The 25,639-nt window shown below is 41.0% G+C and overlaps 1 protein-coding gene and 1 non-coding gene across 3 annotated transcripts in view; one reads left to right on the forward strand and one right to left on the reverse strand.

The window, feature by feature from the left end:
- Window positions 1–12,779, reverse strand: part of BMPR2 (bone morphogenetic protein receptor type 2) — a 189,626-nt gene extending 176,847 nt beyond the window's left edge. For both annotated transcript variants that reach the window (XM_060152303.1, XM_060152302.1), the window contains exon 1: window positions 11,818–12,779. In XM_060152303.1, coding sequence (XP_060008286.1) covers window positions 11,818–11,893 — 76 coding nt within the window. In that variant the 5' untranslated portion in view covers window positions 11,894–12,779. The remainder of the gene's footprint in view (window positions 1–11,817) is intronic.
- Window positions 12,780–21,975: 9,196 nt separating this feature from the next.
- Window positions 21,976–22,168, forward strand: LOC132522520 (U2 spliceosomal RNA). Its single transcript, XR_009541261.1, has one exon. It is a non-coding gene; the product is annotated as a U2 spliceosomal RNA (small nuclear RNA).
- Window positions 22,169–25,639: the final 3,471 nt, after the last annotated feature.

A 25,639-nucleotide genomic window follows, 5' to 3' on the forward strand; every position in this document is an offset into this window, starting at 1 on the left:
CCACCTGGCTGCTCTTCTAAAGAGTACCACCATTATAAGACGAATTCCCTTAGCCCAACCACAAAGGAACTGTGAGCTCTATGCCATGCCTTTCCAGCCACAATGACTTATCCACTGCCCAAATTATTACTATCCTTCTTGTTACTGCCTACATGCATTCTGTATACCTTACTTCAAATATGGATTTTTTTAACCCAGCCAGTAGTTGAGCATACACCATTGTATTTATGCTCTTCTCCTATAATAGGGTAAGTCTGTCAATACTGGGACAGTGATCCATACTTCTTCCATACCCTAACACAGTTGGCGTATTCATATTCAATGAATACCTTTTATTACACAACTAGTGTGAAGATAATCTATCCTAATTTTATTATTTTACGGAGAACAATCCACAGAATTTCAAAGTTGAAAGGCAGCTCAGTGTGATCAATTCTCTCTTAAAAATGAAAAAGTCTTGAGAGGAAATATGGTTAAGAGCAGAGACTTTCAGAAATCATGAAAACCTTGGCTTGAATTCCAGTTCTGCCATTTTCTAAGTGGAAGGCTTTGGGTGATATATTTAACCTCTGTGCAACTGTTTCCTTATCTATGAAAAAAATATCTATTTCAGCAAAGCTGATACAAGGATTCTATGAAATAAAGGATAAGGATTCTGTGAAATAAAGTTAAAAACTTAGCATGCCTGTCATATAGAGGTATTCAGTAAATAACTCAATAAGTAATAAGTGGGCTTCCCTGGTGGCGCAGCAGTTGGGAATCCGCCTGCCAATGCAGGGGACACGGGTTCGGGCTCTGGTCCAGGAAGATCCCATATGCCGCGGAGCAACTACTGAGACTTTGCTCTAGACCCCGCGAGCCACAACTACTGAAGCCTGCGCACCTAGAGCCCGTGCTCTGCAACGGGAGAAGCCACCGCAATGAGAAGCTCGTGCACCGCAATGAAGAGTAGCCCCCGCTCACCACAACTAGAGAAAGACCGCACACAGCAACAAAGACCCAACACAGCCATAAATAAATAAATAAATAAATTTATTTTTTAAAAAGTAATAAGTTATTATTAGGAGTATATACCATCAAACAAAGCACTTAATCTCTGTTTATCTGCTTCCTTAATCCTAAAGTAGGAAAAATATCTACCTATTTTGATAGAGAAAAACATGTTAAAAACACTCTGCATTGTACTTGACACACAATTGGCACTCATAAAGAGGGACAATATGGTTATTAAACAATAGCTATTTTACGTTGTTACTCTCAGTAGCATCTACTATAATTCTTTGTATCTAAGTATTACTTTTTTTTTCCTTTTTGGCCGTGCCTCGTGGCATGTTAGTTCCCCAAACAGGGTTTGAACCAGCGCCCCCTGCAGTGGGAGCACAGAGTCCCAACCACTGGACCACCAGGGAGGTCCCAAGTATTACTTTATTAATGTCACATTTTTTTTGGTAAATCTTTTATACAACAGGTTCTTTTAAACAATAATGAAATATTCATTAGCTACAGAAGTTCACTTCTTCTCCAACACAATTCTCAAGATAATTACTGAGGACGTGACTCAGTTGAATCTCACAGGAATCTCTCTCCAAACACCTTAACTAGATGTTATCTTTTAAACAACAAATTCTATAATAAGTGACCTAAATAAGTAAAATGGGCTGAAAAGATTTCAGGACTCAGTTCACTTAAGTGACAGGATGATAAATGCAACCCACAGTAATTTTAGTACTTCTGACTGTATTAACTTCCTTCTGATATTGTCATTTAATTGTTCAGAGTTTTCTTTTCACATATAATTCTTTGCTTTAAGTAATAGCTCCCAAACTTTCCAGTATCAAAGCTACTGTTTAAAAATGTCTGAATTCACAAACCTAGAAGAGCTTACACAAAGAATAGTATGCTGCTTTCTAGCATACACCAATACAGAGATAAAAGGCAAGGGCAATAAGGCCAGACCAAGCTGCAGCGGTTTGGGTGGAGAACACAGACAATAAAAGAGGAAATTAAGTAAATTACTTTTTCTCCCTTCTCCCTCAGACTACCCCCAACTCTGTCCCTTTACCTTTTGCTACCACTATTCTTTCCTACATCTGTACTACTCCTATGAAATATGACCACTAGAATGGAAAACTAGGATGACAAAAGTATTTCACTTAGTGCTATGTATTTCCACACACCAGCTGCAAAGAAAAGAACAGGTTCTAACTCAAACTTGTTCTGAATACATTAAATGAATATAAATGCTCAGGCATTTTAAGCCATTGATATTAGTCATATTATTTACTTATTTGATGCTCCCTCAACTTTTATAAGTTAGAAACCCAAACAACCAGGGTTCTTAGAAACTTTTAAATTAAAATAATAGGTAAGACTCTAAATGAGAGCTAAAATGTCTGGGTCCCAATGCTCAGGCATTTTAAGCAATTGATATTAGTCACCTATTTACCATAACAAGCAAAAAATCTATTATGACAAGTTAGCAGAAGTACATTTTATATATTCCAAATTAACTGCCCCTAAATGATGCTTTTCACTACCCAAACAGGACACTTTCTCTACTTGGAATTTAGTGATTAAAAGACAATTTGCCTATATAAGAAGCAGTAGAGTGCAGCAGTTTAGAGCATGAGCTGCCTGTGTCTATATTCCCCCTCTATCACTTATTAGCTATGTTGCCATGGGCAAGTTTCTTAATTTTTCTGTGCCTAAAACTCCTCATCTGTAAATGGGGATAATACATAAGAGAATCTACCTTCTTATTATTATTGAGTTAATATATGTACAACACAAAGAATAGTTCCAGGTGGTTTAAATTATCTATACGTTAAAAAAAAAACCTATAGACTCATCTACTGTAAGAACAGAATAAAGGCTTTTCTAAGGTAACACAAAACCCAGACGTCAAAAAGGAAAAGATAAACAATTCTAATTGCATAAAATCATTTTTTTATATTAATATCACCTTCAAACCAATAAGAAAAAGAAACAAATCACAGGGCTTCCCTGGTGGTTCAGTGGTTGAGAGTCCGCGTGCCGATGCAGGGGACACAGGTTCGTGCCCCGGTCCGGGAAGATCCCACATACCGCGGAGCGGCTAGGCCCGTGAGCCATGGCCGCTGAGCCTGCGCGTCCGGAGCCTGTGCTCCGCAACGGGGGAGACCACAACAGTGAGAGGCCCGCGTACCGCAAAAAAAAAAAAAAAAAGAAACAAATCATTAGGAAAATTAATCTGATACCTGAACAGGTAATTGAGAGAAATGCAAGTGGCCAGTAAGCATACAAAAAGAAGCTTGGCTTCACTAATAATTAAAGCACTGCAAACTGAAACAAAATACAATGCTTTTGCTTTGGCAAAAATTGAAAACATTGATATTATACAATATTTGGAAAAGGTATAAGAAAATGGAAATTCTGATATACTACTGGTGGAAATGAAAACTAGTACCATCTTTTGTGGGGAAATTTGAAAATTCATATCAAAATTTTAAAATGTGCAAACTTTCAACAAATGATTTTACTTCCAGAACTATCCTGCATGAATAATCACAAAAATCTGTGTATTACATAGTACGTAATGATTCTACCTTGTCTACAAAAACAAACTCTCGTTATACCCAGATGTTTATTTATCGTACATACAAAAAGAAAGTATGAAAGATTAAACACCAAACTACTAACAATGGTTACATCTAGGGAATGGGATTATAGAAAAAGTAAAGAGGGAATGGGTCTTTTTATTTTCTATACTTCATTATCACCTAAAATTTTTTTTAATGATTCTGTGTTACAACTTTAGGATTCTAAAAAACAAAGATTCTTGTAAAGAAATAAAGTCTAGAAGCAAAAACAAGTCTTAAAATACAAAGCAAAGTCAATACAAGTTTATCTTACTACTTCCTACAGTCACTATTGGTGCTGTTTCCCAAATTCCTTTTGCAGATACTTGGAAAGATCACATTTCCTAGAGGTTGGGAGAGACCATGAGACTAAATAGTGAGTCTTCTACTTATACTACTTATTAGTAGTATAAGTAGAAGTAGAAGCAGCCTATTAGCCGCTTAGTGTACAAATCTGACTTAGTACAAATCCAAGAGTACTGTCTTGCTCTTAAAAGGACTTAGCAAGAATCAGTAAAACTGAATTTCTCGGGCTTCCCTGGTGGCGCAGTGGTTGAGAGTCTGCCTGCCGATGCAGGGGACATGGGTTCGTGCCCCAGTCCGGGAAGATCCCACATGCCGCGGAGCGGCTAGGCCCGTGAGCCATGGCCGCTGAGCCTGCGGGTCTGGAGCCTGTGCTCCACAACGGGAGAGGCCACACACAGCAGTGAGAGTCCTGTGAACCGCAAAAGCAAAACAAAACAAAACAAAACAAATTCTCATAAACCTAAGTAAATGGACAAAATAATGATTCCTAGAGAAGTGCTGGATAAATGGAAAAAGTTGGTGATAAAGGCTAAAGTGAATTTAGTTTAACATTCTTGATAACATTTCATCAAGCTAACACACTGGTTTAGCAAAAGGAAAAAATAATTAAATATCCCAGAAAAGTTATCTCCCACAAAAAAAACTCTGTTTCCATAAGTAACATGAATAAATTCATTTTCTGACATTATTTGACTGTTCTTAATCTTGCCTTTCTTGTCACCATGATATGGCCCTTTGGGTAGTAACTAAATATAAAAAGTTACTCTTCACACTAAACTGGCCCCTAGGGGTTCTAATCACTAACAACAGATGGAAACACAAAATTTATCCTCCACTAAGTATGTCATCATCTCTCTTCTGATCTAACTGGTGTTCCTTTCCAAAACTTAAGCTTTGAATCTTCTATGAAAATTTTTACTATCCACCAACACTTGAATGCTATACTCCAAACCAAAACTGAAAATAATCTGCTGTCATTTATAGCAAAATAAGAAATCATAACTAAGAAGTAGTTCAGTCTAGGCAATTATTCCTGAATGATTAAAATGCCAGATTTTCAGATGCTTGAAGTATTCCAAGTATTTTATACGTGCAGGCTAACACTATATATATTACATTAATGCTTTGCTTTGAAGGTATAATAGACTTCATTTACTCATCTGTAAAATAAGGAAAAAATAATAGTAGTGATCAGTCTATTTAGAGGATAATGAGATAACACAGTAAATACGTAAGGATTTACATAAGTAAATCCACGTAAGTGGATATAGTAAAGGCTTAAGAAATATTCATGTCTCCTCCCTTACTCCCCCAATACAGATTTACTCACTAACTGTAGCCACTATCAAATTATATAAAGTATCTTAAATCTAACCTCTTTTAAAATATTTGATTTTCTGAATTTTTACTTCTTTGTAAAGTTAAAAGCAAATATAAGTTGAACAAGACAGAGGTCAGCAGATACAGCCATAAGTAGTAGGGGCCAGATTGTGTAGGATATTTTAAATGATTTGTGACTGAGTGAGTTTCTGAGATTCTGATTGTGATTCTGAGTGACATGGAGAGGCATCAGAGAGTTTTAAACGGAAAAAAGTGATGATCTGACTTAAGTCTGAGAAGGGTGACTAAGGATACTATACTGAAAAGTTAATGTAATAAAGCAAAAGTGTTAGAGAAAACAAAAGTTACTGAAAAGCTACAAGTGAGAGAAGATGGCTTTTAGATTAACATGGTAGCAGTGGAGGTGGTAAGTAGTCAGACTAGATATATTTTGAAGGTAGAGTCAAGAATTTTTTCTATCAGACTGGATGTGAGTGTGTAAAAAAAAAAATGAAGAGACAGGATATATTCAATTTTGGGCCTCAACAACTAGAATGACAGAACTGCCATTTGCTGAGTTGGGTAAGACTACAGGAGGAAGAGGCCTACAGAAGAAGCTCAGGAGTTCAGTTTTGGATACGCTAAGTTTGAGATGACTATCAGACATCTAAGTAGAGATGCAGAATACTCACTCAGCTGGCTACACGCAACTTTATTTCAAGGAAAGAAGTTTAGGATGGAAATAAATTTGAAACTTTTCAGCCTCTAGATGTTATTTTTAAAGCCATGAAACTGGATGAGATCACCAAAGGAGTAAGTGTAGACAGAGAAAAGGACCAAGGACTGAGTCCTGGGACAACAAACCATTTAGAGGTGAGGGACATAAGGAAGAACTATCAAAGGAGATAGGGAGGCAGAAGGAAAACCAAGAGTGTGGTATCTTAGAACACAAATGAAGCAAGTGTTTCAAGGAGGAAAAAAAAATGATCAAACTGAGTCATGCTGCTGATAGATCAAGATGAGAATACAGAAATAAACCAAAACACAAGAAGGACATATGCACAAAATATTCAATATGGTACTCTTTATCAAGAGAAGAAAACCAAGACAAGCTAAACATCTCCTAACAGGAATCAAGTAAATACTAACAAATACACTCAGTGGAATATTACACAGTTACTGTTTGTGACATATTATTCCATGCTTAAAAGTTTGAAATGTAGAGACTTCCCTGGTGGTCCAATGGTTAAGACTCCATACTCCCAATGCAGGGGGCACGGATTCGATCCCTGGTTGGGGAACTAAGACCCCACATGCCACATGGCATGGCCCAAAAAACAGTCTGAAATATAATTAATAAATTATACAATCACACCAACACAAAAATATACACAACTTTATTTAAAAGTTAGAAGTAAATACACCAAAATAAAATACAGTGTTGGAGTTATGGGATTAACAGTATTTTCTCTTTACTTTTCAAAGAAAAACAAAAATACAAAAACAAAGCTTTCCCTAAAAGGTTGGCCTAGAGTGTCTATTACAATTATATAGCTTGGTTCATAGACTATTCTTGTCTACAAAGGCAAAGACTGAAGAAAGATCAATAATGTTGGGAAAAGTCAACTATTTCCTCATTTAAATGAAAGAACTAGGGGTTTGGATTATTGGATACATACACATATATACATATATGCAAATGACACACTATGTCCTTTGTTCAGTCATGTTTTGCTCTAAATCACGCTATTTTGCACTTAAATTGCTGGGACAGAATGAAGGTATATTATTAAGTATATTTTTGACACTGAAATTTTAAAGGGAAAACTGTCTTGAAAGATAAACGAGAAGACCTTCTGGCGTTAACAAATTGAAATTTCTCATTGCCATCTGCATCTAGCCTTCCAGATACAGATGAGGAATTGCCAGAAAGAGATATGTGTGCATACGATCCTTCTATTCCCCCAAACATCCAGCTCCATCTAAAACTATTATGGCCAATACCTCTGGCACAATACTTTATCATGTTCCATAATTCTTCCATCAAGTCCACAGTCAACACTTTTTTTTTTCACAGTCAACACTTTTAAGGTGAGAATGATTACACTAATTTTGTATTATAGCTTGATAATATGTGTAATGAAGTTTAAGTGTTACTTAATATGCTCAAGGCAAGGTTGATGGACAGTGTTGGACACTGGGACACTAGGTATGTATGTAAACTTTTACATTAGCTCTTCTGGTAATAATTCCCCTAACATCTTATTGCTATGTAACTTGACATATCATACAGACTCTTAAAGGCACGCCATAGTAGAAAACTTGTACCTTACATCTACCAGTTCCTTACAAAGAATTTCTTTAAAGAGAATTTATTTGAGGGGACTTCCCTGGTGGCGCAGTGGTTAAGATCCACCTGCCAATGCAGAGGACGCGGGTTTGAACCCTGGTCCAGGAAGATCCCACATGCCGTGGAGCAACTAAGCCCGTGCACCACAACTACTGAGCCTGTGCTCTAGAACCTGCGAGCCACAACTACTGAGCCCACATGCCACAACTACTGAAGCCCATGCATCTAGAGCCTGTGCTTCGCAACAGAGAAGCCACCGCAATGAGAAGCCTGCACACTGCAACGAAGAGTAGCCCCCCCCCAGCTCGCCGCAGCTAGAGAGAAAACCCACACGCAGCAACAAAGACCCAACGCAGCCAAAAATAAATAAATAAATTTATTTTTTAAAAAAAGAATGAAATAACACCACTTGCAGCAACTTGGATAGATCTAGAGGTTATCATACTAACTGAAGTAAGTCAGAAAGAGAAAGACAAATATATGATAACACTTACACGTGGAATATGAAATAGGATGCAAATGAACTTTGTTACAAAACAGAAACAGACTCATAGAAAACTTATGGTTACCAAAGAGGAAAGGCAGTGGGGGAGGGATAAATTAGGAGTTTGGGATTAGCAGACACAAATTACTATATATAAAATAGATAAACAACAAGGTCCTACTGTATAGCACAGGAACTATATTCAATATTCTGTAATAAACCATAATGGAAAAGAATATGAAAAAGAATGCATATATGTATAACTGAATCACTTTGCTGTACGACAAAAACTAACACAACATTGTAAATTAACTATACTTCAGTTAAAAAAAAAAGTGATATGGCCAGTTATAAAATTAACTGATTTATACTGACTTCACTCTGTACCTTTTATAGTTAGAATTTACCCACCAGAGACCAATATTCAACTTCTTCTCCTTCACTGTTAAAGAAAGTTGGCCTTTAATGAAGGAAAGCTAGAATAAACATTTCTCCCCACATTTCACACACACACTAATACCAATACCACCACTACAGCAACCCACATGTCACGATAGCTTTTGTAGACAATCTGTGTGTTCCTGAAGAGATGTATGTAAAACTGAAATCCAGTCAAGTGAATTATTTCAAATGCAGGAAGAATCAACTGACATTGACTAGGTAGAATCAGCTGACATGGGTGACAACTGAGCCATGGACACATGTGAGCCAGCCAAGGAGAAAAACGTTTATGACATGATGCAGGACGCTGAATTCCTTCAGTGTCCTGGAGAAGCTTCCAGGTAGGGATCCCAATGAGACCATTCGAAATACCATGGGCTCCCTGGCCTCCCAGGCCAAGAAGGATGCCAAGAAGGACAAGAAGGATGAACACAAGAACTAAGACTGGAGGGAAAAGAGTAGCTAAGTCTGCTCATTGGGCAGCACATGGTGGGGCAGGATATAGGATTAGATATGTTATCTGTAACCACTACAACCTAAATAAAAAGCTTGGCAACCTTTTTTTTTCAAAAAAAAAATTTTTTTAAACAGAAGCTGACCTTTAAATTAAGTATTACATTATATTGTATCCTTTTATTAAAATTAAGAATTCATGGGACTTCCCTGGTGGTCCAGTGGGTAAGACTCCCTGCTCCCAATGCAAGGGGCCCAGGTTCGATGCCTGGTCTGGGAACTAGATCCCGCATGCCACAATGAAGATCTCACGTGCTGCAACTAAGACCCAGCGCAGCCTAAATAAATAAATAAATATTTTAAAAAAAAAAAAGAACAAGTTCAGCTTCATGCCCCTGTTCAAGACCGTAAAAAAAAAAAGAAAAAAAAAGAAATCATTTATAAACCAAACAAGCACATATTTTTTATAAATTCTAGTTTTTGCATACTAACTGTTCTTAGAATTAAGGAATCCAAGAACTAAATAGAGTAAGTGGGAAAGAGGGACTCAAAAGATATAGAGGATTATCCACGACCCCATAGAGAGATGTGATATCAGTCTTCCAGTATTATTTTCCCGTTCAGCTGTACCATTTGCACATGTCTAGTTATATCACTGCATCTATATAATCCAAATTCACACAAGCCCTCTCTAGCCACCTTGCACTTAATGAAACTGCTCTAGCCACTCCAATATTAGGCAAAGTCTTACACATTTAGAACCATGACATTTGCGCGACCAGTGCTGTACCAAGATCCTGTCAAGGGTCCTTGCTTCTTTTCAAAGGCTAATCTGGTGAAGACACTAACTCTCTCATGTTCCCAATTAGAGTGAGAAGTTGTTGTCATCATTAATGTGATAGGTAAGGGAACAGACTGTAATTCTAGCTCCACAATTTACTGACTGTGTGGTGAGTTATCTAAACTCTCTATACTTCACTCACTCTATAAAAGGAGCATAACTGAACCTGGAGTAAAGAACTGTCATGAGAATCAAATGAGAAAATACATGTAAAGCTATTAGGACAGTTGCTGGCGCAGAGTAAGCACTCAATAAATACTATTATTATTATTGTTACAGCTCTGAAATCCAATTTCACAAATTTTGGCATCTGGTGCTATGTAACAGTAAAGAAAAAGATGGCTAAAATCACTTTTAAACAGTGATTACTTTAATCCATCCCTTTTAAGGGCCATTATTCTAATATTTTATTTACCAAATAGATATCAAGTTTATTTTTAAGTCAATTGTTCTTTCTTTTATTTTATCAGTTCTGATCACAAAATGATAAGCCTGTCAACAATAAATGAGAATCTATGTTCTAAAAAGGTCAAGAATAACAAAGAACACTAACAAGTCTAATTCTGAGATTTCTCCTCTTAGAATGACTGCTTGAACTTAACGCCTTTTACTCTCTTCATATACAGGGACCACATGGCTTACTACTAAAGAACTTAGATAGCTAACAGAATATAAAGAACTCCAGAGAAAAATCATTCACTTTTACCCCAAAATGAATTGTGATGATTAAGAATATTAAAATATCAGTGTCAAAATACATTCAATTCAGAAGTTCAAATTATGTTAACACAACTATCACAAACATAATAGACATTAATCAACAATACTAAAGCACAAAAGAAAGTTCAAAAACTGTTTCAGTATCTTCCCAATGCAGACTTTTTAAATGGAAATAAACACTGTCCGTGTCTAACATTGCAATGAAAAATTTACTGAAAGTGAGTATTACACTTATGAAGAAAAAATAACTGGAAAGGTGTTATGTTGCCCTTTATTCATTTTTCGATGTATAATCTATTTGGCCATCCTAAACGAAATTTAAGAATTATATGTATGATTCACTCCCCAAAATTTCTAAAAGCAAATCACCAAAAGACTGCTTGAAAAGCAACTGCAAATGAAACGAGGTTTTTCCTAAGGTGTCTGAGAACTAAAATCAAAATATTCTAAGGATGACTACCATTTCCCTTTAAGCTTCAGTAAAATGTCAAAAGAAATTTCAGGACTCAAATCTCCTAGAAGTCTGATGTGAGGTCAAAGTTGTCTCAATGACAGGAAAGTCAATAGATGCCAGATGACTAAGTGAAAAGCTACCAAAAATACTTCTAAGCCCAGCAGTAATTCCAAAAGCATATAAAATACGACTGTCCAGATTGAAAAGATGAAAATATTATTACTAACATACTTTCGAACAAAATAATACTAACGATAATAACAATTAACAATATTATACAGCATACTAAGCATCTCACAGTTCTGCCTTCCTCAACATTTATTTATTCAATTCATTCGGGAACATTTTGGAATAATGAAAGTAATATGGATTCTCAAAGAGTGATCTACATCTAAAAATAAGGTTCAAGTATACGTTCTACAGTTGATGTTCTTTTTACTGTAAGCCAAATCCGCTTCTTTATATTAGAAAAAAAATCTACAGGTCTGTTTCCAAAGATCTCATAATAGACAGTGTTCACTGGTGATTAAAATGTTATTTTTAATCCTTGCATTACCTCACAGCTAAAAATGTTAAGATACCACACCCAATGTGTCTTCCCCCCCCCCCGGCGCGGGTGGGATGAAGTGGTGGGGAATACGAGGTGCGGGGATTCGAAACTACACGTCAACGTGAAAGGTTAGTTCCCTGGAAGGACTGGGAAAGGCGCGCAGGTACCGGGCGATCAGCGGCCGCGTTGCGACAGGCGAGCGCAGGCCTCGGCCTCTGCAGGCTCCCTCCCCCGCCAACCACAGGAGAAGTGGCCCGGACGCGCCACCCGGGGCTACTCACCGGCCGCAGCGCTGACCAGCAGGACGGTCCACAGCAGCGAGGGCACCCGCCGGGGCCGCCGCAGCGACGAAGTCATCCCTGGGCCAGCCAAGAAGCAGGAGAGCAGAGAAAAGAAATACGGAAAGTGAACGAGGGCGGAGAAACGCGGCCGGGAGGCTAGTCCTCGCTTCTCGTCGGTCTTATCCGGCCCGTATTACAATGCAGTTTGAAAGGACAAATGGCAGATGAGAGGACCGAGCTGCAGAGCTTTCATTCCGCTGCCGAAATTTCCTTCATTTCTCTCCCTTGCGGCTGCGGGTGTTCATTCGCCCAGGACAGGGTGCCTCGGCCCCCCAAAGTGAAGGCATGTCTGTGGGGAGAAGCAGGGAGACAAGAAGAAAGCCCCGCAGTTATTTCCCTCGTAGTTTCACGATATCAAAAAAATATCCAGGTCTGGTAGAAAACATATCCAGGGTGCCGAGGGGTAGGGAGCGGGGATTCGAGGGGCGCCGAGGATCAGCACAAGTTCCCGACTGCCGGGAAAGGCGAAACCGGGCGGGCGGCGGCGGCGCCCGGCGGCCCGAGGCGCATCGCCTGTGCTCCGGCAGGGCAAGATTCCTTTTAAGTTTCGCTTCGGTGCTTCCCTTACTCCGATTTCGAGCAAAGCAAATCCTCTTCCTCAACTGGATCGAAAAAGGTGCTGGCCTCCATGGACAAACCCACGGCCTTCACGCCTTCGCGGAACAATCCTACGAGGGTCCGGCAGGTCCCGGCGGGAGGGCTGAGGGGCTGTGGGAAGCGGGGGAGGGGAGGGGTCCTCAGGCTGGGCCCCGAGCTCCCCGAGACAGCGGGCGGAGGGGAGGTGCCGGGAGGCTGCCCTTTCTAGCCCTCCCGGGTGCGCTCCTCTCTCTCTTTTTTATTGCTGCCGCTCCATCTTGCCTGAGGTAAATTCCACTGTGAAAGCCTTGTCTTCTCCCGTCAATGGCTCCTCTGAGCGAATCACAACCCCCCCCTCCCGAGGAAGCCGCCGCCGCCGCCGCCGCCGCCGCCGCCGCCGCCGCCGCCGCCGCCGCCGCCTCCTAGCTTTCCCGCAGCTCTAGGCTCCGGGCGGAGCTCGGGCGTCGCGGGCCGAGGGTGGGGGGGCGGCGGGAGGGCGGATGTAGGTGGCTGGGGAGGGGGTGGGCAGCAAGGCGGCGAGACACCCCGCGCCCCTCCGGGAAGCACTTCCAGCGGCTCCGGGCAGACCAGACACAAAGGGGGGAGTCGCCGCAGCTGCCAGTCTGCGGCGCTCCCGGTCACCGGAGTCGCCCCGCCTCCGCCGCCGCCTCCGCCTCCTCCTCAGTCTCCGGCTCTTCCCGGCCCAGTCTGTCTCGGGCCCGTGGTGCAGCGCGGGCGTCGGCCGCAGCGGCGGCGGCGGCGGCGGCGGCGGCTGCAGCGGCGCGACGAAGCCGCACTGCGCCTGCGCGCTCGCGGCCCCGCCCGGCCCCGCCCCTCACTCCAGGGCTAACTGAGGCGGACTCCGCGGCACCAGCGCAGCCGCTGAGGGCAGAGCACGGCGGGGCCGGCAGCCCGCAATGGACAGCACTGGCCTTTCTTCACACACACACACACGCGCACACACGCACACACACACACACACACGCACACACGCACACGCGCGCGCGCGCGCACACACACACACACACACACACACACACACACACACACACACACACACACACACACACACACACACACACACACACACACACACACACACACACACACACACACACACACACACACCCCTACCAGACGTCCACGCTTGGGATTTGCGTGCTTAAGAGAGGGCGGCCGCATGTATTGTCCAGCCTTCGGCAAACTCTTCCGAGCTCGGTGATTTAGCCTCTGACTCCTCTGGGACTCGAGTAAAGCCTCGAAGGACAGAACAACCCCCTTTGTTTCTTGGGGCCCGCGCCTGCCTGTCCGTAGCCCAAAGAATTGGGAAGGACCCACCTTTCGCAGAACCGGAGACCTTGGCCTCCTTGGGCTACCCTCACTGACTCAAACAAAAGCCGAAATTTGGAAAGGCCACCCCCCATATTGATATTTTTGCTCTAATCGGTGTCCTGCTTCCCTCAAGCACCCATTACCGTAACCCTCCTTAGCTAAAGGAGTACTGAACATTTGAAAGGATGCAAAGCCAGAAAGAACTCATTCTTTTACAATTGTATTCGCTGTCCCGCTGTCTGTGCATATCTGTCTATGCAGCGCTGTTTCCACTTCGAGGGTGGGCCTTTATTCACAAAGGCTGGGGGCCTTAGGGGCTTTTTAGGGCATTTGAAAGGAAATTTGCGGTGAGGAGTCGCCGCGTCAAGGTAAAGAGTGGGGTTGGGTCTACGCATCCGAGGAAAAGAGCAGATCTTGCTGGTACAGAAGCTTCCTTTGAATCTGGAGAGGATCTGTTTAGTAGGGGTTTTTTTGAATTGCAAAACCCCAAGCAACCACGATTGGGGAAGGGAATCCTTCCTACCTCCCCCACCCCCGCCCTGAAGCTCTTACACACTCCTGAGGGATCTGGTCGACTTGGGTGGGATTTTGCTGGGGGAAGAGGGAGAAGGTGACGTGCTTGGCGCCATGATCATCGGAAGTCTGGGTTTAATTCTTAGCTGCGAGGTGGAAAATCTATGTGGGAGGGCGATCTTAGAGGTGAAGTCTAGCCTTCCCTTCTCCTTCTAAGCAGAAGGGTTATTCTGAAGACTGGTTTTGCTGGTCTTTCATTGTGGCTAAGGGCAGTTCAAAGATACCTTCAAATATACAGTCCTGAAGTCATACTCTTTGCTTGCTTATTCAAGTCCCCTTTTATCTCTTTATCTGAACTTGATGTAAATAAATCTTCACATTCCTTACACTAGTTGCTGTTATCATACTAAATATCTTATAGGGGTTGTGGTAATACCAGCTCAGAATTCTCAGACTCTTTTTAGTGGAAATATTTTTATACTGTTTACCCTTCAGGCAGAGAGAAGTTTTTCTTTGTAGTAAAATCCCTTAAAAAGAAAAAAAAAAAAAAAGCATATACTTTGATTCACTAGCTTTATTACTATATATATGTATATATATTTTTTAATTTAATTTAATTTAATTTTTTTGCCCAAAAGGCCCAAAATAAGGAACTGGTATTGTTTTACCATTTGACTTTCAAGAAATAAGAGCTAGCACTCAGAGCAATAGGATTTAAGTATGTTAGAGGTGTAGAAAGTTTATTAATTGGTAGTATACTGTTTTTCTTTCTCAAATTGGGATTAAGTACTCGATTACTCATTTTTTATTTGCATAAAAATTTTCCTAAGAAGTACCCTTAGACATATAAATGTATAAGTTATATAGAAAAGAAGAAAGGGTCCTAGGAAATTCATATGAAAAAAATTATGCCACCAACTTAGTATGAATAATTAGTAGACAACTAGATATACAACCCTCTTCCCTCTTCTGTTGTTCCTTGTGTCAACTTAAAAAAATGCACAACGTGAGAGTTGCCAGTTAAGTTTTATTTGGGGCAAAATGAGAACTGCAGCCCGGGAGATAGCATCCCAGATAGCTCTGAGAAACTGCTCCAAAGAGGCAGGGAGAAAGGTCAGTATATATGTGATTTTGGTGAAGGGGGCATACATGTAATCAAGCCCATATTTTTTTTTTAAGCCCATATTTTTTTTACAGACGGTTTCTGCTATTCACAAGGAGCAGTCGTCACCATGAAGGATTTTAGTGTTTTTCTAGATATGACTAGATATAAGAATTGGGCTCATAAAATCGTCTCCTGAAAATAACAATCTGAAGACCCATTCTGCCAGTTTTTCCCAGAGCACAGAGAACCTCATTTCTGCTCTCCACCCTGAACTCCTTTCAGGGGGTGTTGAAAATCAGCAGCTGCAGAAGCACCTGATTTAATCCTTGTAGAGGTAGATGGCAAGTGCCAATGGCAAGTGCCAGTTTGTAGTTGACACTTGTAATAGCTCATCTGGGACATGGCTGTTCACTCACTATGAGAAAGAACATCAGAGAAAAACTAGAACTTGGCAATCAATCTGTCCAATAAGACAAGACAGACAATAAAAGTCAAACTCTGGTGAGAACAAAGGATTGGCAGGGCAGGCAAGTTTGTTATCTGTACTAGTTAGGATAAACTGGGTTGTAACAAACTTCTCAGCAGCTTATTGCAACAAAGGTTTAGTTCTCACGTTGTATGTTTGATACAAGTCATTAGGAAGCCCATCACAAATGGGGTTCACTGGAAAACAGACCCTGAAACAGATTTGCGTGTAGGAGGTTTTGGGGTAGTGCTCTCAAGAACAATCTCTGGAGACTGTGGGTCACAAGATTGAGCAGAGGGAGAAGTTGAACTGCAGCACAGTTACAAAATTGAGGCTTCAGCCAGTTCTGCAGGGAGCTCTGGCATTAGGATGGCCATTCAACATTGTCTTAAATTGAGTCAGGGGCTAGGTCTTTATACCCTTACGTCAACCCATCATTGGACGGGGGCTGCATCCAGGGAAGGGAGGTGCTCCTTGGGTGAAAGGGCTCTCTTTAGCCAAGAGCAACCCCTCCAGAAAGGGACCCAGTTGAGAACTGTCAGCCACCAATATTTCCAGCAGTTGGGAGACTTGGTGTTTCAGTCCTAAAGGGTGGATCTTGGAACTCAGTACAACATCCACTACATGGACTCTGCTCATTGTAGTCACTGAAGTCCCCAGACTGTTGGAGGCTTCACTGAGATACATGCTTTCAAGATTGCCACAATAGGGATCATAAATTTTAATTGCTAGTCTACAGTGTCTTGCTCTAGCCATTAAAATGCTTCCACCCACACTTTATTGGCCAAAGAAGTGACATGGCTAAACCTGACCTCAAGAGAAAAGGGAAATGTAATTCTATCCCACGTGACTAGAAGTAGGAGGACATGAAAATTTGTGAACAACTTTAATAACTACATGGTGCCCAAAGGAAAGTCAATCCCCAGTACTCTAATCACCAAAAGCCCAACAAGTAGTATAGGAGGGTTTTCTAACATACGAGAAAAACTTTGGTGTAAGAAACTGGGAAATGGGGGGAGCAACACAGAAATCCAGGTGAACAGACCAAGAGCATCTCGAAGACTGATGGATCTTCACTAGGTGGTATGGCTCCTCATGGATTATATCTTTCCTCTGAGGTGGAAGACTTGCAAAAGCAAAGTAAGGCCCTGATTTTAGGAGGGAACTGGCAGTAGATTATTAGAACAAGGATTGGAATAAGGACCAAGTCAGAAACCCTATTATGTCCTCTGAGGACTAATAGGAGTTGCCTGGGCTCAGAGATAATGAATACATTTAAGAACAAAGCCTATCATCATAAAGCGGTGGTGTCGAAGAAAAATTCTTAACTCTAGAATAAAAACAATACAGATGCCCAGAAGTTAGCACTGGAACACCCTTCAGGGTCCAGTAACAGAAGGCAACTTAAAGCTGCTTAGGGGCTTCTCTGGTGGCACCGTGGTTGAGAGTCCGCCTGCTGATGCAGGGGACACAGGTTCGTGCCCCGGTCCGGGAAGATCTCACATGCCGCGGAGCGGCTGGGCCCGTGAGCCATGGCCGCTGAGCCTGCGCGTCTGGAGCCTGTGCTCTGCAACGGGAGAGGCCACAACAGTGAGAGGCCCGCGTACCGCAAAAAAAAAAAAAAAAAAAATCTGCTTAGAAACTTTAGGATTTAACCTTTAGGATTTAACTGAGTTATGGGACATGGCATTACCTCCTTTTGTAAGATTAAGTTGTAGTTGTAGGGAGAGGGGAAAACCCTGATGTGAAGTATAAGGAAAGTTAAATTGGAGACTGACACCACCCCCCTCATCCTCTGGACCTAAAAGCAAACTTAAGTCTCTCTCTTTCTGAAATAAGCAAAGTTTCTAAAACAAAACAAAATAAACAAACAAAAACCTTTGCTTTTGGAACCTAGATCTTTGTCCCATCTCCTTCCTTCTCTTTTTATATAACTTTTGAAATTTTAGTTAGCCTAGCTTCTGGGGTAACCCTTCCCTTTAAGAACAAAATAGAATCATCTGAACCTCCCATCCTGAATGACTCACAGCAGGAGAACACAGCCTTTCCCTAAGCATGTGAAAGATCCCAATCCTAGAGGAGGAGGACTTACATTTTCCACAGATTTACCTGATTTGGTCTGGACTTCTCTACTGACACCTTGTAAGAGCTTTTCCTTGCAAATGCAAGACGCTGAGCTCTGCTTTCCTCCAAAGAGTAGCAACAGGACCCCTCCTTTATTCTCTAAGCTACACTAAAATATGGTTAAAATTTTTGCTAAGGCTTAGAATTTCTTTAAAAAATAAGTTTCACATAATAAAAGAAATCTTAAAACAGGATATCAGATCTCCTGGCTCCCTGTAGTCCTTGAACCACATCAATACCTGCCCAGTGGATTCACTTCTCCCTTTGAAAGGAGTATTCCTTAGCCTATAGCCACTAGCCATGTTTCTAGGATCCAGTCCTGTCCTCTCCCTGCATCCAGCTGAAGTTCATCCACTCATCCCCCCATCCATCCTTTCATTCTTTCATTTATATAATCAATAAATGTTTATTGTTTATTGAACTATGTGCCATTCACTAGTCTAGATATAAGGATATAGAAAGGAACAAGGGAGCCAAGTTCCTTCCTCTCATGCTCTCATGGCACTTACCTGTGTTTGTTTTCTATTGCTGTTTAAAAAGTTAACACAAACCTAGCAATTCAAAATCACACATATTTGTTATCTCACAGTTTCCATGGATCAAGAGTCCAGGCACGACTTAGCTGGGTCCTCTGCTCAGAATCTCTCGAGGTTGCAATCAAGGTGTCAGCCAAGCTGTGTTCTCATCCAAAGGCTTCTCTGGGGAAGAATCTCCTTTTAGACTCATTCAGATGTTGACTGTCTGCCAAGGGTTGCTCTCAGCTCCTAGAGGCCTCTACAGTTTCTCACCATGTGGCCTTCTCCATAACTGTTCTCACAACATAGTGGCGTATTCATTTGAGCCAACAGGGAGAGTCTCTCTTGCTCCAATCGGCTAAGACTGAGTTGTATATAACATAACATAATCATGGGGGGTGGCATCCCATCACCTTTGCCTTATTCTCTTGATTAGAAGCAAGTCATAGTTTCCATCATTCTCCAAGGGAAGGGATTTTACAAGGATGTGAATGATTGGGGGGTCACCTTAGATTACGTTTACCACATTACCTTTTAGCAAGGAGAGACAATATGAGAGGGAGAGCTATTCTACCTTAAAAGAACTTACCAGGGAAGGCTTGTTTGAGGAAGTATCACTTGACCTGGGATTTGAATGATGAAAAGGATTCTATCAGAATGATCTCTGCTAGGCAGAGATCTGGTAGAAGAGCCTTTTTGGCTTAGGAAACAAGCAAAAGCCCTGAACTAGTTAAGACAATCTTGGTATGTCTGATGAATGAAAAGGGGGACTGTTTATTGGAGCATAGGAGACATAGTTAGAGAGGTAGGCATGCCCCACATCATACAAGGTTAATAGGCCATAGTAAAGGTGTAGATAATTTGCCTATTAGTTCTCAGTTCCACTCCCTTCCCTTCTCTTCTTTGTTCAGAGACTGACTCCTACAAACGAAATTTCCAAGACTCCCTTGCCTACTGGCTTCCAGTTAGGTTCAGCCAATGGGAAGTACAAAACTAAGTCCAAGCTCCTCTCATTCATTCCTTTGTTCAGCAAGTATTTATTGTCTACTGTGCTCCAGGCTCTGTACTGTGCTACTTTGGATACATTAAGCAAAGCGGTCAAAGCCTCTGCTCTCAGGAGCTCTATGCTACCAAAGAATTTACAGTTCCTCAAACACACCTTTATGCCTTTACACTTGAACTTATATCTGCCAAGAATGCCCTTTCCCCCCGATTGTCTTATTAATTTTTGCCCACCATACAACATCCAGGTCAGACAGTACTACCTCTAAGAGGATTCCCCTGACCCCAAATCCCAAACAGAGATAATTATTCCCTCTTTGTGTTACCTCTATATCTTTTATAAGCTTCTAATGTTGCACTTGTCAGGCTGCGTTCTGATTACTTGCTTTCATTTTCTCCCCTACTAGATTGTAAGCAGCATAAAAAGAGGGATGATCTCTTATTTATCACTCTATCCCCAGCAACAAGTACAGTAACTAGCACAGAATAGGTTCTCAATAAAGATTGTTGAAAAAAACAAACAAAAAGAAAAAAGAAGATCGTTGGAAAAAAAAGAACAGCTATGAAATTCTAGAACTCTTCCCTAAGGATATAGTCAGAAAGGCAGACAAAGACATCTATCACATTTTTTTTTTTTTTTTTTTTGGCTATACTGCATGGCTTGTGGGATTTTAGTTCCCTGACCAGGGATGGAACACTGGTCCTCAGCAGTGAGAGCACGGAGTCCTAACCACTGGACGGCCAGGGAACTCCCTGTCATGTTATTTATAGTAGTAACAAGTTGAAAATAATTCAAATATCCAACAATAAAGGAACAGTTGGGTAAATTATGACATAAAAAGAATGGAATACTATAGAGCTATTAAAATGGTACTTACAAAAAATAATTAATGGCATGAGGACATGACCATGATACAGTGTTAAATTGGGAAATCAGAATGTTAAATGTAAATAATATATTATCTCAACCGTATGTATATAAGATTCTCTGTATAAATACGTACTATTGGGACTTCCCTGGTGGCGCAGTGGTTAAGAATCTGCCTGTCAATTCAGGGGACACGGGTTCGAGTCCTGGTCCGGGAAGATCTCACATGCCACAGAGCAACTAAGCCCATGTACCACAACTACTGAGCCTGTGCTCTAAAGCCCGCGAGCCACCACTACTGAGCCTGCGTGCCACAACTACTGAAGCCCGCGCCCCTAGAGCCCGTGCTCCGCAGTAAGAGAAGCCACCGCAATGAGAAGCCCGCACACCGCAAGGAAGAGTAGCCCCTGTTCCCCGCAACTAGAGAAAGCCCCGCGTGCAGCAACGAAGACCCAGCACAGCCAAAACTTAATTAATTTAAAAAATAATACACACACACAGAAGAGCTATTAAAAATATACATACTATCTATTGAAGAATAGACATCAAAACAAAATTGTTGTCTCTGTATGAATAATTTTTTTCCTTTTTTATACTTTTAAATATTTTCAATAATAAACATGCAAGGGACTTCCCTTGTGGTCGAGTGGTTAAGACTCTGCGCTCCCAATGCAGGGGTCCCAGGTTTGATCCCTGGTCAGGGAACTAGATCCCACATGCATGCCACAACAAATATCCCGAGTGCTGCAACTAAGACCGGGCACAGCCAAATAAATAAATAAAAATAAATATTAAAAAAAAATAATAATAAACATCCAAGGCCTTTAAAATCAGAAAAATGGTTTGCTATATTTAAAACAACTGTTTTGGGGACTTTGCTGGTGGTCCAGTGGTTAAGACTCCACGCTCCCAATGCAGCGGGCCCAAGTTCAATCCCTGGTCAGGGAACTAGATTCCACATGCATGCTGCAACTAAGAGTCCACATACCACAGTGAAGATCCTGCACTCTGCAATGAAGACCCATGTGCAGAAACTAAGAAACTAAGACCTGGTGCAGCCAAATAAATAAATAAAAATAAATATTAAAAAATACAGTTATGAACGATGTCTATACGGTGCCTGAATTCCAAAATTTTTGTTTTTTCAATAGAGGCATTTTCCTTTATTAAATTTTAGGTACCTCCACCTACCCCATATTAATCTCATAATCATGTATACCTTTGGTATGAGTTAGTTGATAACATAATTTCCTTCTAACAGTTAATCTAGAAAACATCTTTCGGAGGAAAAAGAATATGAGGATATTGATCGTTTGGGTTTGCAAGTTGTCCAAAAGGAAACCAGATGTTGAAAAGAAAGAGGAAGGAAGCTTAGAGACACGATTACTACGTAAATTTGTCTGGGTTGGCCATGTCTATGGCTAAGGTATTATACATGATCCTTATTTTATTTTCACACACACTTCCAAAAAAGCAATTACTCAAATGTATATACAAAAGAGGAGCAGAGTCAAACACTGGACTCATATCTCCCAACTCAGTCCAGGGTTCATACCCTTAATCTTGTTTTTTTTTTCTTTAGTTTTAAAAAATTATTATCGCTTCTCGGCCTTTTGGCTAAGATCAAGTGTAGTTTTAAAAAATTATTTATTTATTTGGCTGAGCTGGGTCTTAGTGGTGGCATGTGGGATCTTTGTTGCGGTATGAGGGATCTTTAGTTGCAGCAGGCATGCAGGATCCAGTTCCCTGACCAGGGATGGACCCCAGGTGCCCTGCCTTGGGAGCGAGGAGTCCCAACCACAGGACCACCATGGAAGTCCTCGTACCCTTAATCTTGTTATCTCCTTTTATTCAACTTTATTATTAATCAACTTTTTTTTTTTTTTTTTTTTTGGCTGCAGTGCGAGGCATGTGGGATCTTTGTTCCCGGACCAGGGATCTAACCCACGCCCCCTGCATTGGAAGCACAGTCTTAACCACTGGACCACCAGGGAAGTCCCATATTAATCAACTCCTGATTGTCAGAATTACAAGTCTGTTACTTGCAAACCTGTACTAAAAGTGTTATCTACTCATTCATTCAACTAATATGTATTAAGCACCTATTATGTGCCCATCAGTGAATAAAACACAAAGATCTCTGTCTTCTTGACACTTCATTCTAGCAGAGGGAGGCAGGCAGTAAATAAAAGACATGAAAAATAAGTAAAGTATCTAGTATGTAGAAGGTGCCAAGTACTGTGGAAAAAGAAAATGAAGACAAGTTAAGAGTGATTGAATTTGGAGTAGGGAGGTCAATCAGGTAATAGTATAAAATATGATAGGGTAAGATTTATTGAGAAAGTAAAATTTGAGCAAAGATGGGAAGACACTGGCTTTTTTGGAAGATCTAAACAAACTGTGTGACCAGTTCTTGAAAGCTTAGAGGACACTGGCAAAAGAGATAGGTGATGGACTGTGTTAAGCATTTGGTCTTTATCCTACCAGTGCTGGGCAACCATTGAAGTGTTAAACAGAGGAGTGGCATGATCAAATATGCATCTTGCACAAATCATTCAGACTGCTAGATGGAGACTGGTTTAGAATGAGCGAATCAAGAGTTCATTTAGAAGGCTACCTAGCTCAGCAGGAGAGAAGACCTTTATGTTAAGAATCCTTTATACCAAAAGGGCTATGTAACCCGAAGTTAATAATAGAACTAATAGTTCATTGTCGTAGCTAATTATTAAAAACCAGCCACATTTTCAGAGATACTTCAACTCTACTTTAGACTAGTTCAATCTCAAAGTTACCAAATCTCAAAATTACCAGTTAAAATAGGAACTCAGGGGAATTCCCTGGTGGTCCAGTGGGTAAGACTCCACGCTCCCAGTGCAGGGGACCTAGGTTCAATCCCTGGTCAGGGAACTAGACCCCACATGCATGCTGCAACTAAAGATCCCATGTGCCGCAACTAAGACCCGGCACAGCCAAAATAAATGAATAAATAAATAAATAATAAAATAAAATAAATAAATGACAAAGTACTACTGTATAGCACAGGGAACTATATTCAATATCTTGTAATAACATATAATGAAAAAGAATATGAAAAGGAATATATATATATATGTGTTTTCTTGGGTTTTTTTAAATTTTTTTGCAGTACGCGGGCCTCTCACCGTTGCGGCCTCTCCCGTTGCGGAGCACAGGCTCTGGACGCGCAGGCTCAGCGGCCATGGCCCACGGGCCCAGCCGCTCCGCGGCATATGGGATCTTCCCAGACCGGGGCACGAACCCGCATCCCCTGCATTGGCAGGCGGACTCTCAACCACTGCGCCACCAGGGAAGCCCCAGGAATATATATATATGTATAACTGAATCACTTTGCTGTACAACAGAAGCTAACACAACATTGTAAATCATCTATACTTCAATTAAAAAAAATTACTTCTTTTAAAAAAAAAATAGGAACTCAGGTACAAGGAATAAAATAGGGATGAAACAGGGCACAAGGTGGGCTGCTATACTTTCAGAAAGAGACAGAAACTTAAAACCGGGGTGAGTTTTAACCCAAAGTTTAAAATCCTAAGCCCCAGAACTATCATTGCAGAATCTCTTCCCGTCTGTGATCACGGGAAAAGGTGAGATGAGGCTTGTAGCTGGAATTCAGGTAAACTGTGGGGAGAAGGATGCAGAGTCTGGGCAACAGGCAGCTGTCCTACAGGAAGTGTGGCTACTTTGGCATGAGTGGCAGAGACACTGGTGCTCCATAAACATATCATCTGCTCCCAAATTTTTCCAGCTCCTTCATGAAGCTGTAGTAGAAGTAATGTGTGTCATTTCCGACCAAAGCACAGAAGAGCTGGTGTTACACTCCAGCTATTTCCTTCTCACAACAGTCAAGAAGGCCAAGTACTCCAGCTAGTACAACTACAAGATGGTGCAGACTCCATTAGCTTGGGTCCCTGATAACTGAGTGGAACCCCACATTAACCTACACTGGACACTTATCTTGAGTGAAAAATATACTTTTATATTAAGGTACAGAGATTACAGAATAGTTATTGAGCATATTCTAGTATAACATGTGTTACCTTCGACAGATAAAGTAACCAAATGAGAGGTAACATCAGTGTAAGACTATTATTAAGTCAGCACATTTTTACAAAACTGGGCTGTGATTCACAAATGAGAATTATGAAGGAGAATAGCTAATATCTTTTAAAATTAGTGAAACAAACTACTGGATATCTCATTAAAAAATACAAAGATTAAAAAAAAATAATAGGGCTTCCCTGGTGGCGCAGTGGTTGAGAGTCCGCCTGCCGATGCAGGGGATGCGGGTTCGTGCCCCGGTCCGGGAAGATCCCACATGCCGCGGAGCGGCTAGGCCCGTGAGCCATGGCTGCTGAGCCTGCGCGTCCGGGGCCTGTGCTCCGCAACGGGAGAGGACACAACAGCGAGAGGCCCGCGTAACGTAAAAAAAAAAAAAAAAAAAAAAAAAAAGAACCATATCAAGTTATCAAGTTACTGGATCAATTCAAGCAGTACCTTTTTTTTTTTTTTTTTTAACCAAGCAGAATGGCAAAATTCAGCATCCATAGAGTACCTCCTTACGTCAGGAAACTATCTAAATCTCTCCCATTTGTAATTAAAGGAAACAATTAGATGTAGTAGGGAAAAAACATTAAACCAAAGCTTTAGGAGCAGCTCTATTGATTCTGTGACCTTGAGCAAATCATTTCACTTCTCTAGGCTTCAATTCCTCAGCTGTAAAATAAGTTTGGAGTATCTATCCCTGTTTCCCTTCAACTTTAAACTTATTATTTATTTACATCACTGACTTTCCTATATTAAAAAAATTATACATGACAGGTTACATTTTTACCCTAAGCTGAAAACAGAAATATTTGAGCAAAAGCTTTTCTACAGTAATTACTTTATATTAGTGAAAAATGTAGTGATTCTTTTTTAAAAATTATTTCATGAACTAGTTAGACCTATTTGTATAATGTTGAGTCCTGAGTTATATGATTTTACAGAAAAGAAATCATTGTTTTCACATTTTTCTTCTTAAGAAATCGTGATTCCTGCTGTTCATAGCCAAAATTTAGAAGCAAGAGATTTGCCCACTTACATACTAATATGTGATCAGAGTATATAATTTGCCCTTCATGATGCCCAGAAAGGTCTGAATCATACCTTACAACTTATTCAGAAATACTATGACTAGGGAATTCCCTGGCAGTCCAATGGTTAGGGCTCTGCACTACCATTGC

Source organism: Lagenorhynchus albirostris, chromosome 6 (assembly GCF_949774975.1).
Source record: "Lagenorhynchus albirostris chromosome 6, mLagAlb1.1, whole genome shotgun sequence".
Lineage (NCBI taxonomy): Eukaryota > Metazoa > Chordata > Mammalia > Artiodactyla > Delphinidae > Lagenorhynchus > Lagenorhynchus albirostris.